The sequence below is a fragment of the Aplidium turbinatum genome, chromosome 17 (genome assembly GCF_918807975.1).
Source record: "Aplidium turbinatum chromosome 17, kaAplTurb1.1, whole genome shotgun sequence".
Taxonomy (NCBI): domain Eukaryota; kingdom Metazoa; phylum Chordata; class Ascidiacea; order Aplousobranchia; family Polyclinidae; genus Aplidium; species Aplidium turbinatum.
The window spans coordinates 1,080,231-1,097,980 of record NC_137488.1 but is presented as its reverse complement, the minus strand read 5'-3'; the positions used below and the strand labels follow the sequence as shown (position 1 = coordinate 1,097,980).

General features: G+C 39.0%; 1 protein-coding gene across 1 annotated transcript; it reads left to right on the top strand.

The window, feature by feature from the left end:
• The first annotated feature begins 5,878 nt into the window (after positions 1 to 5,878).
• On the top strand, positions 5,879 to 12,881 carry LOC145786825 (uncharacterized). Its single transcript, XM_082598567.1, has 4 exons — positions 5,879 to 6,316; positions 9,333 to 9,544; positions 11,373 to 11,572; positions 12,694 to 12,881. The coding sequence occupies exons 1-4, from the start codon at positions 5,879 to 5,881 to the stop codon at positions 12,879 to 12,881; spliced, it is 1,038 nt and encodes a 345-aa protein (XP_082454693.1).
• The last annotated feature ends 4,869 nt before the right edge of the window (positions 12,882 to 17,750 follow it).

The following is a 17,750-nucleotide window of genomic DNA, read 5'->3' as shown; positions in this document are numbered from 1 at the left end:
TACTTTTCATAGTTTACAGAACAGTCTTGAGCTCTTTCAGATAGACTACGAAAATATACAATTGCACCAGCTTTCAGTTGTGCTATGAAAAGTTTTAATTTCCTGGTAAAGCTACTTATTCGCTCGAACATTGAACTACACAACTGACCTTTCCCTTAGTAAATGCAAATTGAGCTCAGCTATAGCATTTCTGTGATGTCAACCAAGAAAGACAAATCATTCAACCATTCTCCATTTTCTTTCTTTTTCTACATGAACTGTTTTATTTTAGGTAACAATATTTGAAATCTTTGGTTCCTGTTCTACTGAGCCATCGGACTTTAGATATAATCGGACTTGTATATAATCCTGTTGCTCCCATACTATACTATTACTACGCCCCTAAAAACTGACTGGTACATTTTAATAAGGCTAAGATTTCAAGTTGATGATGATGATGGCGTATGAGCGATCTTTCCAAGCTAGATTGGGGGGCAAGAAATCTTCAGCCACTCAGCAGTCTCGTCGTTCAGGATTCTCAGACCATGCGCACCGTGTGGAGGCCGGTGGGTTAGGCAATGGTGGATGACATGATCTGCGGTCTGTTCCGTGGCACCACACTCGCATTCTGATGAAGGAGCCAGGCCCCACTTGTGCATGTCCGAACGAAAGCGGTCGACGCCAGTTCGCAGGCGGTTAAGCCTGACCCACGCAAGCCTTGCGAGGGACATCCCTGGTGGACGGGGATCGGCGTCGGGTATGAAATCACGGAGCGTGGAGGTGTGATTTTGCCACTTCGTGTTCCACATGTGGTTCGTCCAGTGTGCCGCACTTAAGCCAAGTTCTTCTGCGTTCTTAAGGAGTTGTTGTGCGGCAGGCACAAAAGGGCGTCTTGATTTCAGCCGCTGCTTTATAGGTTGTGGTCTCTTGAATGTTGCATGGAGGAGATGGTCCGGGTTCAAAGCGCGGCGAGCGAGAGAAATCTTGGCTCCTTTACGGCGTAGCTCAGCGGGTTGGATGCCTGCTAGGATGGGTAGGCAGTCCGTTGGAGTGGGACGCAGGCATCCAGTCACAGTACGCAGTGCATCGTTGATGGCGGTATCAATCTGGTGGGTGTAAGAACTACGACACCAGACCGGCACGCAGTACTCAGCGGTGGAATGAACAAGGGCTAGGGTAGCTGTACGAAGAGTTTTAGCACCAGCTCCCCAGCCGGAACCCGCCAATCGCCTCAAAAGTGCGACGCGTGTAGATAGTTTTTTGCGCAGTGACTCCAAGTGTCGGCGGTACGTGAGTGACCTGTCCAGGGTTATGCCGAGGTATGTAGGTTCGGCACAGTAGGGCAGGCGTTCCCCATCAATCTTGATGTTTATCTCACGCTGTGCCTCCCGGTTGTTAAGGTGGAAGGCCGCCGACACTGTCTTTGACTTGCTGAGCCTGAGTTCAAAATACCACTTGGAGTGAAAATGATTAGCGGCCGCATTAAAATATCAAGCGGGCCGCAGGTTGGATATCCCTGACATAGAGCATTTCATCCAACAATAACAAATGAATTAGAAGAATTAACTTAAAATGGGAATAAAGCTAGAAGAGGAAGATGTAGGCTACACTTGACTTGTATTATTATAAATAGGCGATTGCAATCACTAACTTTTCTAGCAATAGTTGCAACTATCACTTATAATTTATGTACATTAGGGTTACTCCTTGACATGATCTTGTCATCAAACTTTTTACATTGTCAAAAATGTAATTTTATGATATACCGGTGCTATGATTACATGGCTGTAACTTAGACTACTTTTTGAAAAAATTTCCATGTACATATTTCCATGGAAAGTCAGACGGTGTTGTGGGGAAAGGCTTGATTCGGTTTGGAATCTTTATCCTCGGACTGACAAAGTCTTGATAGGTTATTCCTGGTAGTTTCGCATGCTTGTAGAGGCTCTTGACACAGGGCTGGAACCGAGGTTGGCAGAGTGAAGTTTTCGATTAATTATTGGAGTGTTGTTGTCTTTCCGATTATTGGAAAATTAATTATTTACCGTCCGAAAGTAGGCTATTTCCACCGTGGAAGAAATAGCTTCATAGGGAGAAGGTTTGAAAAGCGGAATTGCGGTTTTGGGAATTTCCAGGATTTAGTGGTTTTTCGATTTCTCGTTTCCTAATTTTCTCGAGTAAAGATTCCCGTCTTTTTGCAAAAAGCTAGGATGAGAACAATCATATCCAGCTGGTTGACAGCAGTAGCGTAGCCAGGAATTTTGAAAGGGGGGGGTTTTGACCACCCAACGGCGGGGGGTCTGAGGGGGCCTCCCCCAGAAAATTTTGAAAAATTACTTTGAATTTGATGCATTCTGAGAGCATTTCCAACAAAAATGTGGGTGCAAATATTCCTGTAAAATGGTGCTGTCCGGTAGCATAGCAAAAGGATAAGATCATGTTTTCTTCGGCATTTTTCGGAAAAAAAAGCTACGTCTCTGTGTTTTCTTGTTGCTAATTCCTGGCTGAGATGTTTGAATGTTTGGTATTGGCAAAACTTGCTCTTTTAATGCAATTTTGTTTAAAATTAGGCAATTTTTTTTTAGATTGAAAGCATCATTCTCAATATCGTGACGTCACACGCGTGCCAAAGGGGGGGGTTGTAACCCCCAAAACCCCCCCCTTGGCTACGCCACTGGTTGACAGCAACCAAAAGGATGATAAAGCAAGAGATGAGATTACTGAAAGCTATAGTATCGATAAAAAAAAATCAAATCAAGGCCAACAATAGTTGCATCTTGTTGGCTATGCGCAACTCTAATCAATTGGAAGTGTTAGTAGCTCAACTCACCAGCATATCTGATAGAATATTAGAGCTTCACCTATTCTCTGCTCAAGGTTGTCAATGCAAAATTACATATATTTTGACGATCCCAAAAGAATGGACTATTGTTAGCAAGCTATTCAGCTGTTATACATTTTCTCGCTATATTGAAACCGCCTGTTGTCGTCACCTGTGATCTTTCCACGATATGTTTACTTAACACAACGAACAATTGAAGCTAAAATTTCTTTTGTGATTTTACTATTGCCAGTCAAAGCCGCGCTGGTGTATGGTTGTTACTAAGAATACCAGTTCTAGGCCAGTTTTAGACAACTAAAATTATTTTAGTATTTCTAAATTAGATTAGAATTGTAATTAGAGCTATTCAATTTTTTTGCAAAGTAGACCAGAATTATAGAATTAAAGTTACCCAAATTTTTACAAATTACAGTAGATTAGAGTTTAAATTAGATTAGAATTAGTTAGACGCAGTTGTCACAAATCTTTTTTTGTTTTGAAAAAGACGCCAATATGTCAACTCTGGCTCAAAGTGTCATTCCACCATCACAGCACTAAAACCTGCTTTACTATAGCCTACATGTCATAATATAGGCGCTGCGACGCCGATAAACAAATGAATTAAAAGTGTTTTTAATGACTTTGCTGCTGAAGCGATGGAATGACAGCATGGCATTTTGATCGTAATCGTTTTGTTGCATTTTCTTTGCATAAAACTAAAGTTTCCTTTTATTTGCTAAAAAATACTGATAAACAATCTAACATTTTTGGAAACATCCGAGATTAGATTAGAACTTCATTTAAAGCAAACAAGTTTTAACAAATTATAGATTAGAATTCCGACGTTTTGCTCTAATTCATGCAATTAGACAACTAGAATTATCTAGTTGTTCAAACTGTCTAGCTAGTGAAACAGACAGAAGCAAAAGATAAGATATATAGCAGATTTACATTAAATGCAGGATTTTCTGATGTTTTTCGCTCTAACTGGCCGACAATTTAAAACTAATTGTGTAAAGCTCATAACAGACCATCTGGTGTTGTTATGTTTTTATAAAACCAAATTAAACAAAAACAAAACCTACGGGCACCCTCCCGGGTCTTTTTACTGGGTCTAAGAATGACATTCATCTGCATGTTTTATAAGACATCAATGATGATACGACTACGACTATGCAAAGATGTGCGGTTGTAATAGCATCAAAAATAAATGAAAATTGTAATCCGGCTTATAAAGCTGCTCATTCTATTTTATTTGTGTTGCAAGCATAAAGCACAATTAAATCAAACATGCAAAACAAAGCAGCTTCATATTTCATGTTGTATCACACAAAGAAAATGTACAACATAATTAGGCTACAGTAAAATTTCAACGTTTTCAACATATACATAAAAAATATAGGAAAGGATGAATTTAATGCACAAACTAAAACAATAGTCCAGGACAACAGAAACTCAACACGTGGTATAAGATTAATAACAGGTCAGCTAAATACTAAGTATTGTAGTTTGTGCGTATTTTAATTTGCGTCACCTGCTTGTGTCTCACACCTCATGTAATCTGTTTCTCTCCGAGTTATCTAATTGTTATTATTCTTGTGCCACTTGTTGAGTATTTGTTCTGTAGTAGGTAGACCTATGTCACCAAGTTTTACGTATGAGCAATTGAGCATACCCAGTTTTATTTTCTTCAACTCATTTCAGAGTTTCTCAAGTGCAAATTGTCGCACAGGTTCACTCTCTGGTGCTTTCTTTTTGAATTCCTCGGAGGAAATATCCTCCAAGCCGCCATCTTTTCGTTACTTTTCGTTGATTAGATGTTTATGGATGTTATTATCAATCAACTGATTGGTTCCAATTGTTGTAGTTCTGCCATAAGAAAAAACAACTCAGTTATCAGAAAATAAGAACGCGGTGTTTTTATTTCATCTCGGGACTTTAACATAATTCTAAAATGGAGGATCACGTGGCGGCCAGGTCCAATTGATCCTCGTTGATAGAGCTAGTGTGATCAATTGCGACTTGAAACAACTTTCCTCTATATTGTCACTTTCCAAATTATTAGTTTCCGCCAGCCTTACTTCATTCCATTTCTATTTAGTACCACCACTTTCGTTGGCTACAATAGTCTTGTTTTCTAACTCAAACAAAATATGATTTAAAAGTGCGTTAACCTGGTAAGTGGCCAGTCCTGGACTGCTGGTTAATTTTGCTAATCTGATTTTTGTTTTTATTCCAACAGAATCGCTCAACTGCAAAGCGTTTATCACAGCGTTTCCCAGCCAGTGGGCTCGGCTCACCATCTGTCTAACTTCAACATCTTTGCTACAGTTCAAATGAAATGTAGAAAAATATTTCCCTGATAAAAGTAGCCCTGTTAAATATTCCCTTGAAAAATACCCCCTCTAGTCAACATCTCCAAGGAAGAATATCTACCCGAAAAAATGTCGCCCGAGAAAATCTCTTTGGTAAATACTGTCATGATAAAAGATTGAAACATTTTGTTGGAAGATATTTTCTCGAGGGTACCATTACCAGGGTGTTTTTTTGGGGGAGAGAATATTTTGATGCGGTAGTTATTAAAGTTAATTATGGTTTCTAGCACTAGTTGCAACGTTCATCTGATAAAATTGAAAGTAAAAGCAACAATAAACAGGTTGGTTTATTGCTTCACTGACGCTTCGCGCACCATGACAATGCGCATGCTCAGAGCGAATAATACACAAAGTAATTTTTCTGGGCATGGTTTTTACCAATTACCTTTCAAATGTGGTATTTTTTCAGCCAATTTTGATATATTTTCATTGCCATGCCCGTTATTGCTAGGCATTATTTGTGGTTGAACCATCGAAGCTATATTGCTAAGGACTTTGGCAATGGCACAGAGTAACCTGAAGAAAATGTTTAGTAAAAGGCCGTGGGTTGAAAAACATTGAGCAGCATTGACTTAGCATAATGTAGAATAAAACAACTATAACACAGAAAAACTTTAACTGATGTTTCTATTAATCAGACTAATACTTTCCATGACGTAGAACTAACAATACCTTCTGTAAATGTAAAGTTAACATTAGTGGCATGACTGCTGCAAACATCCCGAAGAGTTCCAATGGCTCGCCGATATCAAAATACCAGCCATTAACCTTATTTGACATAAGCAGGGTTAAAAGCAGAATTCCAATATTTGTTCATAAACCTAGTAACGACACCACGTCACTTCCGCTATCTAAACCAAAAAAGCATTATTCCTTAGGAAGTGGAAACAGCAAAATTCCAGTTTGCAAACACAATTTGAAAGATTCATCTCACAATCCTGCACACATCTCGCGAATGGCTTTAACCCGGAAGCAAGTCGCCAAAGGAAAACGGCATTTGATGCATTCTTCAGACAGCAACAAGACTCTAAAAATCGTCAGACTTCGTGGTCTGGAATTAGTTTCTATTAATTCTGAGATATTTGAAGATTCTGATGTGGAAGCGCTGTATCTTAGCCCAGAGAGAAAAGCTTGTTTGGAAGTAAGTTGCGTGTAATTCCTGAAGTGACTGCGCGCGCTTAGTTTCCAGAGCGCTACTCGGCCACCCAGCCTGCATATCGCAATGACGCAATAAATGCCAGATTGGGTGGACGAAGGCAGTCGAAGTTTTATAGGTGGGGACTGAGGGAGCACAATGTTTTTTTCAACGTTTTTTTATCACTTAGGGCAAGGGCAGGTTAGTTGATACAAAAGGTTAGTTGATACACCACTAAAAACGGATTCCAGAAAACGGATTTTGTAAAAATACCTCCACCAACTGGTGAAGAATAATGATTGAGTGGTGACATGATGATTTCGCTGTTATATCCAATTTCAAGTTTGTAAAATAATGCAAAATGTTCAAAAATTGAGTTTTTTTGTAAATTTTTTCAAATTTACAATTCAGTTAATTCTTGAGTGTTTGAAAAACGGTAAAAGATTAACTTATTGGCGACAGGCAGTATATAGGTGTATAGTATCATTGCATAAATCAAATCATTTTAACCGACTTAGTTAGATTGATGGCAGACACATTTTTGACAAAACTAAGGAAAAGGTTAGTTGATACATTTTAGCCCAGGTTAGTTGATACACTGTATCAACTAACCTGCATTCATACATTCAGTAACCTGCAATATTTCAACCATATTTTCAGGTAAAATAGGCCTACATGTGAAACTCTGTAAATTGGTTTGGAATTAGTTGTTGAACTTTTGAGCTGTGTGTAAATGAAGCTGCAGAACTTGTGAACTTGACAACATCACAGAATTAATAAGGCCTCTTTGACAACATGCCCCAGTTTTATAAAAGAAAAACTGATCGATGCAGTGGCGTAGTCAAGAATTTTGAAAAAAGGGGGTTTTGACGGCCGACGGCGTCTTCGCCAAAGGCGACACCCAGCGGCGGGGGTCTGGGGGGCCTCCTCCAGAAAATTTGAAAAAATTACTTTAAATTTGGTGCATTTTGAGATCATTTTCAACAAAGATGTGGGTATAAATATTCTTGTAAAATAGTGCTGTCCGGTGGCATAGCAAAAAGATAAGATCATGTTTTCTTGGGCATTTTTTGGTAATAAAGCTGTCTCTATGTTTTCTTGTTAATTCCTGGCTGAGATATTTGAATGTTTGGTATTGGCAAAACTCGCTCTTTTGATGCAGTTTCGTTCAAAATTAGGCAAACTTTGTTTTAGAGACATAGAGACTGAAAGCATCATTCTCAATATCATGACGTCACACGAGTGCCTAAGGGGGTGTAACCCCCCAAACCTCCCCCCACCCCTTGGCTACGCCACTGGATGCTACAGATCAACTGAAGACTCTCTTACTGTACGTTGTAGGCCTACGTGAACCCTGGCTGTCATAACAATTGACAATTATATCAATTTCCAAATCTGTATAACAGGTTGGCGTTAGGAAGAACATCCGGATGTAAAATATCTTTATCACATTTTACACTAGATAACAATATAAGACTGCAGCACTGTCATGGATTTTGGTTAACTCTGACCTGGCAATATATGGTTCTACTATCTACACTACAGTAGTTTGAGTATAAATTTCAAAAGTAGCCTATAAAGTATATTATAATTATATTCTCAGTATAATTGAGGCGTATTTTGATCGTATCAACTAGAAGTTCCATGTATCAACTAACCTCATAGGTGTATCAACTAACCTTCTTGGAAGGTTAGTTGATACAAACCGGAGATGTATGTTTGAATGAGTCTGAACTGATAACCAGTGACATCAAACAGACTAAACTTGGGGGAAAGTTAGCCCAACAAACGAAGTTTCTTTAGCACCATAAATGGTGTTTCTATATCCAACAGTTTTAGTAAAATCTCACTAAATGTGAAAATTGTATCAACTAACCTGCCTTTGCCCTAATAATAAATTGCATTAAAATGGTTCTTTAATATACAAACTTTAAATTGCGCTTTTAGGTATCGTAGAGTTGAAACCAAGTTATTTCATGGAAGAATAAGTGATCGCACTAATCTGCATTATTTCACTGTTTATTTTTGTTTCTTTTTTTAAATAACATCAAATTTGAATGTTTTAGCTGAGATGTGAGTGTGACTAAAGCATTGCTGAAACGAGTGGTCGGAAAACATGCCTATGGTTGAAATTTTGTTTGAGAGGTGCATTTTTAGGCCTTTTATTCCAATTTTTGTAAATCTAGTAAAGTCGGTTGTAGCCTATACCTAGTTTCAATTGAAATCCTGAAGGTGTTGCGACGGTGCCAAATTTTGTTTCAACTCAATAACTTATTTCGGTCACAAGCGCCTTTTATCGTTCCCGTTTTGTCGCTTCTACCTTTTTTAGAGTAGACCTTTGCTATGTTGACGTGTGTTGTTTTTGCAGTATTGGTCAGAAATAAAAACAACTGAACTGAACAGACTAAACAGTATAATTGAAATTTCATAAGTAATATCAAAATGTGCAAGTAATTGTAATTTTTGAAATTTGAATGCTTCCTTCTTTGCTTTTGATGCAAAACTCTTTTGCTTCTGTTTGGTTTAGATTTGCACCGAAATAAATAATTTCGTTTGATAGCGCGTTCAACAACGAAACACATTAACAACTAAAAATTCGCCGTTAAATTGGGAGAGAGCAATATGTTGTGCAGCAGTGTAGCCTACCAGTTGCTCGACCTTGTTAGTTTGTAAAGTAAAAATGTTTCAAAATCGAGTCCACACAAAACTTTCTTCCCTTGATTTTGTTTTGTTTCCTTTTGAACCGTTTTGTGCTGAAGGGATTTTTTTTTATGCAAAATGTCGCTGCGAACAGTTTTAACTGAAATTGTATACTTTGGAATTTCGAGTGGTCTAATCTAAAAAGTAAACAAAACCTAACCGATTTCTACCATTAAATTTGAAATCATCCAGTTTTTGTGAGCGAAAGAAGTTCTTTAGAAAATGTGTTCGTCGATTGAATTGATCCGTTATAACCTTAACTTTTGCCAATTAGAGCGTATCCGAGTTTTAAGCATTGATCAGCAATTTCTCTCTGTTTTAGTACAAACTGCCATTTCTCCCGAGCTCCGTTGGAAAGCTGACAAACCTTAAAGTGTTGGTTGTTGATACAAACGAACTTGAAGAAATTCCTCAAGAAATTTCAAATCTTCAAAACCTTGAGACTTTTGTCTTGAGCAACAATGACTTGGTGGGCTTACCAGAAGGTTTGGCTTGCTTGCATCAGTTGAAAAGTCTTCATCTAGCAAATAACAAGTGAGTTATTGAAGCCGCAAATGCGACAATGTTGCCCCTGAAAAAATTATGAAACAATATTTTGACTTAATTACTCCATGTATTGTGATGTTTATCAATATTCGCAAACTTTTATACAACCCCAACGTAAGTGATGAGTACAAGATCGTAAATGTATGAAATGCGCAGGGACCGTCGAGGGGATTTTCTGGGCCCGGTGCCAACAAGATCCTCGGACCCGAAATCCAGGCACTTTTTAAGAAAAACGCACCATAGTTGAAGAAACGCGGTAACTTCTTCTATTTCCCGGGCCTTAAAATCATTCCTGGCGAGGGTTTTAAAGTACTCCCCGGACCTTTTGTCAACGCTACTGAAAATGTTTATGCAAATGATATGCACGCTCCAAATGATGTCTCTCCCTAGCACCATGATGCCGATGCATTTCTAAGCCAATCGTTTCATTTCATCAAAGGCCTTTCTTTATCGGTAGTTTTGACAGGAAACCCAAGGGTCCATTTCAAAATCGTGTTCCAGACGGTTTCAGGGCCAGGAATCATTTCAGAAGACCCTGAAACGAAAAAAACAACAAATATTTTTTGTTATGGTTCGTTTGCATTCAATTTATTAAGTTTAGAAACAACTCATGCTTTCAGTGGAAAACCACATCTTTTCATGGTGATTCCATGATTTTATTACTATTTTTCTCTTGCCAGAGGTTTGCTATAGGCTTGTGTGTTGATTTTCAAAGTGTCTTTTTTGTAAAGTATCATTTGTTTTGGATGTTCAAGCATCTCATTGGTACCGACTCTAGCTAACCTCCCAATGGCCTTGCTCCCTTATGATACGGAAGCTTTTGAGCCTCGAGATATTGGCACAGACGCTTTTATATTTTCATTAAACCTTAACGTAATATAAACCAGCGGTTTTTTTAACACCGGGGAACAGGAGAAAATTTAGAAAAACGTTTTCGGACCAGCAACAAAAGATCATTGCGGATAGAACAAGTAGGCTATTTGTAATATTTTGTTACCCAAATTTGTCGTTGCGTACCATAATGCAAGATATTGGCATAGCATTTCTATTCAGGACAAAAATAACAACGAGGCGGTAAGAATAAATGTTTATGCTTAATTCACAAAACCTTTACAACGTTGAGTATGATATTGAAACTAGTCTTCCGCCAATGGTAGGACGGCCACGAATGGCTTTCAATATGATTCCCATCCTGGCACTTGAGGATACCTGTCGGCTGCGTAGCCGAGTGGTGAGAACACTGGAACGGCAATCTAAAAGGCGCCGGTTCGACACCGCTCAAGAGCATGCGGCTGTGTCTGTGGCAGGACACTTGAAGGCATGCCTGAAGGTGGACACGAAGATTGGCTTCTTTGCCTTCCCGTCCACTTAATCTAAGTCTTCAACCACCGGGCGTAAGCCTGGATACGACAAAAAAAAAAGGATATAAAGTCATAACATCACGGAATCTCAGTGACTTAGATCTCAGCCTGCATGTCCAATCAGCAGGCGCAACAAGAAATTATTGAAACCTCTAACCGCCCCTTAGCTTAGTGGTTACGCGCCCGGCTCAAGGTCACGCGGCGCTGGTTCGACTCTCGGGGTGTGCGCTTCACCAAATTTCAGAACTGCTCTCCATTCAGGGGCACCTAATGGATGGAGTAATTCTCCGGCAACAACATTTTAACAATCGAAAACTTCACTCTGCCAATCTCGGTAAACGGCCCTGCGTCTAGAGTCTCCACAAGTATGCGAAACTACCAGGAATAACCTATCAAGGCTTTGTCAGTCCGAGGATAAAGATTCTAAACCAACCAAACCAACCTCTAACTTTCAGATTCGATCACTTGCCACCCGTGATTTGTGAGCTGAAGCAACTTGGCTTTTTGGACATGAGCGACAACCAACTTCGGGATTTACCCTCAACGATCGACAACCTTTCCGCTTCACTGCACACGCTTCTACTTCTCATGAATCGAATCGAGAAGCTTCCATCCGCGTTCTCCACGCTCACGTCATTGACTTGTTTGTGGCTTGGCAAGTAATTTCAGTTGTAACCTCAAGGTTCAGTGAATTATAGTTTGCGGCAGCTAATACTAAGTAATGGATAACGGGAAGATCTATGGGCTACAGTAGCTCTTAGGAAGTTAGACCTCTAAAGGGGAAATTTAACATTTTCATGGGGTAATTTGGATTATAGTTTTTCGTTTAAATTACACTAAAGTGACTAAACTATTATATCAAGCCCGCGAAGTTTATTAGAAATGCAGTGCAGTAGCCTCATGCGGTCTGCAGGAGTCAACACCAACATTTTCGGAAAGTTTCAAAGTTTTTCGGAAAGCCATGGATCACTTCAATATTTATAAATTTGTTTTTTCGCAAATCCCAATATTACTTTGCATCAATCGTTTAAGTAGGACATGAACAGTACCCTAGTATTGAAATGAAACAAAAATATGAAACGCTTTGCTGACACCCACTGTCGATCAAAGAAAGAGCCTGCACCAGCGATAACCAGATAGGAGCAAAAATATAGTGAATGTTCCTTAGACTTCGTGAGGGTACAAATCTTGAAATCAACCTTGCACCGAAAGTCAACTTTTGGATTTTTTTAAATCTTAAAATGTCTTTAAAATGAAACTTCAATACTTTCGGAAAGGAAAGTTTTTCGATTGATTTTCCTTAAACTTTTATGAAATATGATTTTCTGCAATGGCTTTCCTTGCTCGTATAATACGAAATATGGCAACAAAGCTTGAGGTTGATAATAACGCAAGGTGCTGTTTATCCCTCGCCCAAAGCCCAATTTCACTATTTTATAGTCGAGTGCCTAATTTCATTACCCAGATAAGTCTACCTGCAAAATTATATCTTCTGATAAACTCAAAATAGGACAACAATAGGCTACAGTACGTAAAAAGAGCAATCGGAGTCAGAAAGCCAAATTAGATAAAAATTCTCATCAAACAGTCAGATAAGCTTAATTTAATCAATTAACATATAAACCATTATAACACCTAATAGATATGTTACCACATTGTAAAAGCCTGTCAATTAGGCTTTACTCAGGGTAAGCTACATGAAAAGGGTTAAGAAACACTGTCATTAGCGACCAATGGCCAAAAGTAACGATGCATTGAAACCTATGTTTTTTACAGGAGAAAATCAGCTCACGTCACTTCCCGATGACTTTGGAGAGCTCTTTCGCTTAGATTGGGCTGAACGACCTTGCTCGTCCAATATTGACAAAAACCCGTTGGTGCATCCACCGGTAGAAGTTTGTCAAATCGGACTTTTTGCAATTCGTCAATATTTCAACAATCTAAAAGCAAAGAAAACGATTTAACTGAACAACGTATAGAAACATAATGTCCCGTGCAATTTTGCTGTGCGATGAACCTTGAATAGCTTCAGTGTGTTGACAAATGAAAACACACTTTGTACTAGGTCAGGTAGTATTTTTTACTTCCTTTGTAAATTCATGTTCAATCTGCAAAAGGACACAACATATGTTGACTAAAAAGTCCACATCCATTATCCGCTCAGGATCCGAGAGCTCGATATAGCTCGTTTATGCCATGAATAGTTTCACGACATTTAAAACCGAAAGAAGCGAGGGAGCACCTGGCTCTTTGCTAGCCATCTTAGCGGCAGCCGACCTGGAAGTCCTCAATTGCCATCTCAATGATGAGATTTATAAATTGCTGGTGATTGAACCAATGTGGGCAAATGTAGGTGACGATTCCCATCACAGGTTTTCTAAATTCAATATTCACATTGTTTCCTATGGCCTGATTGTTGCATCACTATCATGTGCCATTTCCGAGCCGAAAGCTGGCAGTCATTTGCTCCTGCACGTCACGTTCCTCCGCTGCTCTTTTTGCTTCTTCGATGTTTGACAAGTCAGCCCACTGCTGTGCATCATCTCTCCAAGTTCGTCTTCTTCCCCTTCATTATTCCACCAACCCATTGATATTGCTGGCCTGCTGATCTTCTCAAAATATGTCTCTCGAACTTTATCTTTAGTTTTGCTAAATCGTTTGCACATTCATTTTGCACTCTAAGTCTTTTTCTTATTGCTTCGTTAGTAATGTGCTTATTTTTTGTATGATAATTTAGTATGAAGCTAAATTTAAAGAAGACAAAGACAATGTTGATAGAAAAAAGCAATGAAAATAAAAATTAAGCTGGAAGGAGAACAATTGGTTCAGGTCACCACGTACACATACCTAGGGTCCCTCATTACACAAGATGGAAGATGCACCAATGATGTAAAAAGAAGAATCGGTCAAGCAAAAGTGTCATTTTGGAAATGCAGAAAATTTTTAACAAAAAAGATATCGATTTACAGTTAAAACTGAGACTTCTATCTTGTTACATCAAACCAGTCATGTCATATGGAAGTAACGTTAGACCTACAGCAAACAAATTCACAAAAAATCAATGCTTTTCAACTCTGGTCTACAGAAGAATACTAAAAGTATCATATATAAAACACATTACAAACGAAGCAATTAGAAAAAGAATTGAAGTGCAAGATAGATGGGCAAACGACTAAACAAAACAAAAGATGAGATTCGAGGGACATATTTTGAGAGGATCGGCAGGACAGCTACATCAATTGGTTATTGAAGGTATGGTGGAAGGAAGGAGGTGCAGGGAAAGGAAGAGACGAACTTGAGGAGATGATGTAAAACTGTGAGCTAATTTTTTAAGAATCGGAGAAGCAAAAAGAGTAGCGGAGGAATGTGACATGTGGAAGCAAATGACAGCCAACCTTCGGATCGCAGACGACACGTGATGATGATGATGATTTATTTAGTGTTCTTCTGCAGCACTAGACTTGAAAAGTATTAGTTTGTTGTGATTTTTTTTGGTATACGTCCAACTTTCACTTCAAATGGCATAACTTGTATAGGCCTAAGATGGTAATAGTCTCGGTTTCAATCGCAAATCTATATCTCTTGTTGCAAAGTTAAACATCCCGAAGATGTGCTTGAAAACCAACGTTATTCCTTTGTTGAAAGCAGAAGAATTTCCATCGCTAGCAAACCTTTCATGCAATTTTCTTTATAGTATCACTTAAACAAGCTGTTCGAAAGATCTTGGCCGACTATTACCTGTTACTGAACTTAATTCTGCAATAAGCTAACGCCAAGACGCCAATTGTAACTCAATGTATTGAGGCTACTCGAAACGAAAACATTTCGATATTTTAACCTATAATGTTTGAAAGAAAAATTAATTGTAATTAAAGAAATAGACGCTGATGTCACTCAACCTCTGCTCTGGTTCCTCGATGTTATTGAGGATGAAAAATTATACTGTGCAGTGTGCAAGCATCCTTCATTTAGAATGCAACCGAACAATTCAGCATAATAAGTGAACAAAATCACTCAGGTTCGGTAACTTGTATAATTTATTGATAATTTTTTCACCACCGTCAAGGAGGCTTATTCAGAGTCTAATTCAAAGTACTGAAGAAGTCGCTTTTACGGTGGCAAAGGCTTTATCAATACAACTTTCCGAACGTGATTGATTTTCTTTACTTATTAAAATTAGATATATTATGTTATGTAATACATTATGTTAAATCCGCCAAGGTTACTTTGTTTGGCTGGTCTATGGTTCAAAAATGCAAACTCTCTACCAAAGCTTTATTAAAATTAGCTGTGTAAGTTTTTTAGGGAATAATTTTGTTTCAAAATGCAAGAAATTTTAATTTGTTCAACTTATGAAGACAAATCTTAAAATTCATACAGTGCAGGAAGCCTATGCTTCAAAATGAACTTGCATCTATGTGTTTCAAAGATTTTACAAGATAAAAAAATATGTGGCCCTTTTATTTTGTTGTAATCATGCAAGCCTACGCTGGGATTTCATTTTTCATTATCAAAACGAGAAATGAAAACTTTCGCTGGCTCCTTGTCCACATTAAAGCTAAATGAAAACGTAAAGTTCCAGAGTATCTTGTAAAAATATGAAAGTTGTAATCACGTTGTAGCCATTTACCGTTATGTCGATTGAACTATCATAGTCCACAGGTGAATAGACTGAGCCTTCCACTGGTGCCGATTCACAATATAAACTGGTTTTCCATGACACAGACAATTAAATCACAAAGCAGACCCAGACAGCAAATCAGTCGTTTTTACATTGATTCGACGTCTGCAGACGTTGAATCCATGTAAAAAGCTGGGGAGCGAGGCACGATACTTTGCGTTTAGCTGTCTTAGCCTTTGTCTATTCCTCAGCAGAGTACTGTGCACCTGTTTAGTGCCGCAGTGCTCACTGCCATAACATCGACACTGCCATAAACAGCGCCCTGCCCACGGTGACCGGATTCCTGCGTCCCACACCATTGGATAATCTTCCCATTTTTGCTGGTATCCAACCCGTTGAGATTTGTCGCGAAGAAGCCACTTTGTCTCTCGGTCGACGGGCATTTAAGCCCAATCATCTTTTCCATTCCAAGATCTCTGTTCTTTCAAGCGAGCGTTCCGTCGACTGAAATCAAGACACCAATTCGTGCCAGCCGCTCAACTTCGGAAGAACGAAGCTGATGAACAAGACGTCTCTGTGGCAACTTGGGAGGACTATAAATGGAACTCTCAATGGAAGTCAAACACCACTAGACTCCATTCGTTCATGCCCGATTCCGACACCCGTCCCACCGGCCTGATATCACAAAGAAAGGCTTGACAAAAAATCCGCTTAAAGAAAAATCCGACGCATCCGTCTCCGCACGGGCGTCGGACTTTTCCGCTCAACCAGCAATGGGGAATGGTTTCTTCCACTACTTGTGAATGTGGTGCTGAGGAACAGACCGCAGACCACATCATTAACAATTGCAACATCTTCAAGCCACCTAATGTAGTGAAAGGTCTGCGTGTCATGGTTGATGAAACATTGACTGCTTTCTAGTAGCCTTCCAGCTTAGTCCAGAACATCATGAATTCGGGGTAGTAAAATGATAGTCCTTCGGCCCCAGAGTTCCAGTTCAAGAAGCCGCGTCAGAATAGAAAGGTGTGCTAGGCTTGGTAGCCTACACGAGGATTTAAAAAAAGCTTTTATGAAATAGACATATTTTATAATAGGCTAATAATATGTAACACGCCGTCAGGGATTCTGTACGTCGAACATATAGGCTACTGCAGGGGTGCACATTGCACAACCTTTTTGCTATTACCGGCCGCATTCAGATTAATTCTATAAAGCACGGCCGCAAGTGAGTTTTAAATGATTTTTTAAATTTGGGTTATCTAAGAGAAGAATTTATTCGTTAATATCCACTAAACTTGTCATACTTATACCTAATAAGTGCCATAAAATATCAAACACTTTTTGAAATTAATTTATTCGTCTGCGATATTGCAACTAGAGACTCCCTAGATTTCGCATACGAACAGATAAAATTGCAAAGTTGGGAACCTCGCGCGATACCATCAGTCTTAGTTGAGACTCCAGATTTCCGTCCAACAATCGCGTTCAGTACTCGTTTTTCAGGTACTTCTTTTGTGAAAAGGCAGACTCGCATGCGTAAGTGCTTTCGAAAAGAACAGGAGTTTCTTTTGCCAATTCTTGCAACATTGGATAATCAAATGCACTTTTCCACGTGTCAAGCAAATTTTCTTCGCACTTGAACTTAATCACAACTGCTCATTATTTTTTAATTCCACCAGTTCCATCTGAAGATGTAACGGAGCACTTTCGGTTGCAATCAGGTGTGGAAAGGCAATGAGTCGTAGTGTATTACGCGAGAGAGCAATTGAAGAATAGTCAGTTTCCTTACCAGGATGAATGCACTTAACAATGTCTATGAGACAACACAACGAGTTCTCCATTCGAATAAGACTTTCCCGCTACACCAAGACGATATGCGACTGTATAAGAAGCTTCGCAGCGATTATTGTTCGATTGAATGAAAGTGGACATGCAACATGTCTCCTGTCGCACGCTTTTTTTTGAATTTTCGACACAAATTTTCCTTGACTCGCTTTCCAATTTTGCGTAATTGTGTGACAAATGACGACGAAAATGCTGCTTTGCATTATCTCCTTTAACTACTTGACTGCATAATAAACACATCATAGTATGCCCTGCCGTCTCGACCATGGAATAATCCAACTCCCGTTTGGAACTTAATACCCTTTTCTCCTTTGCTACTGTTCTTTTTCTTTTTAAGGACATAATGCAATGTAGGCTACCGTTACAA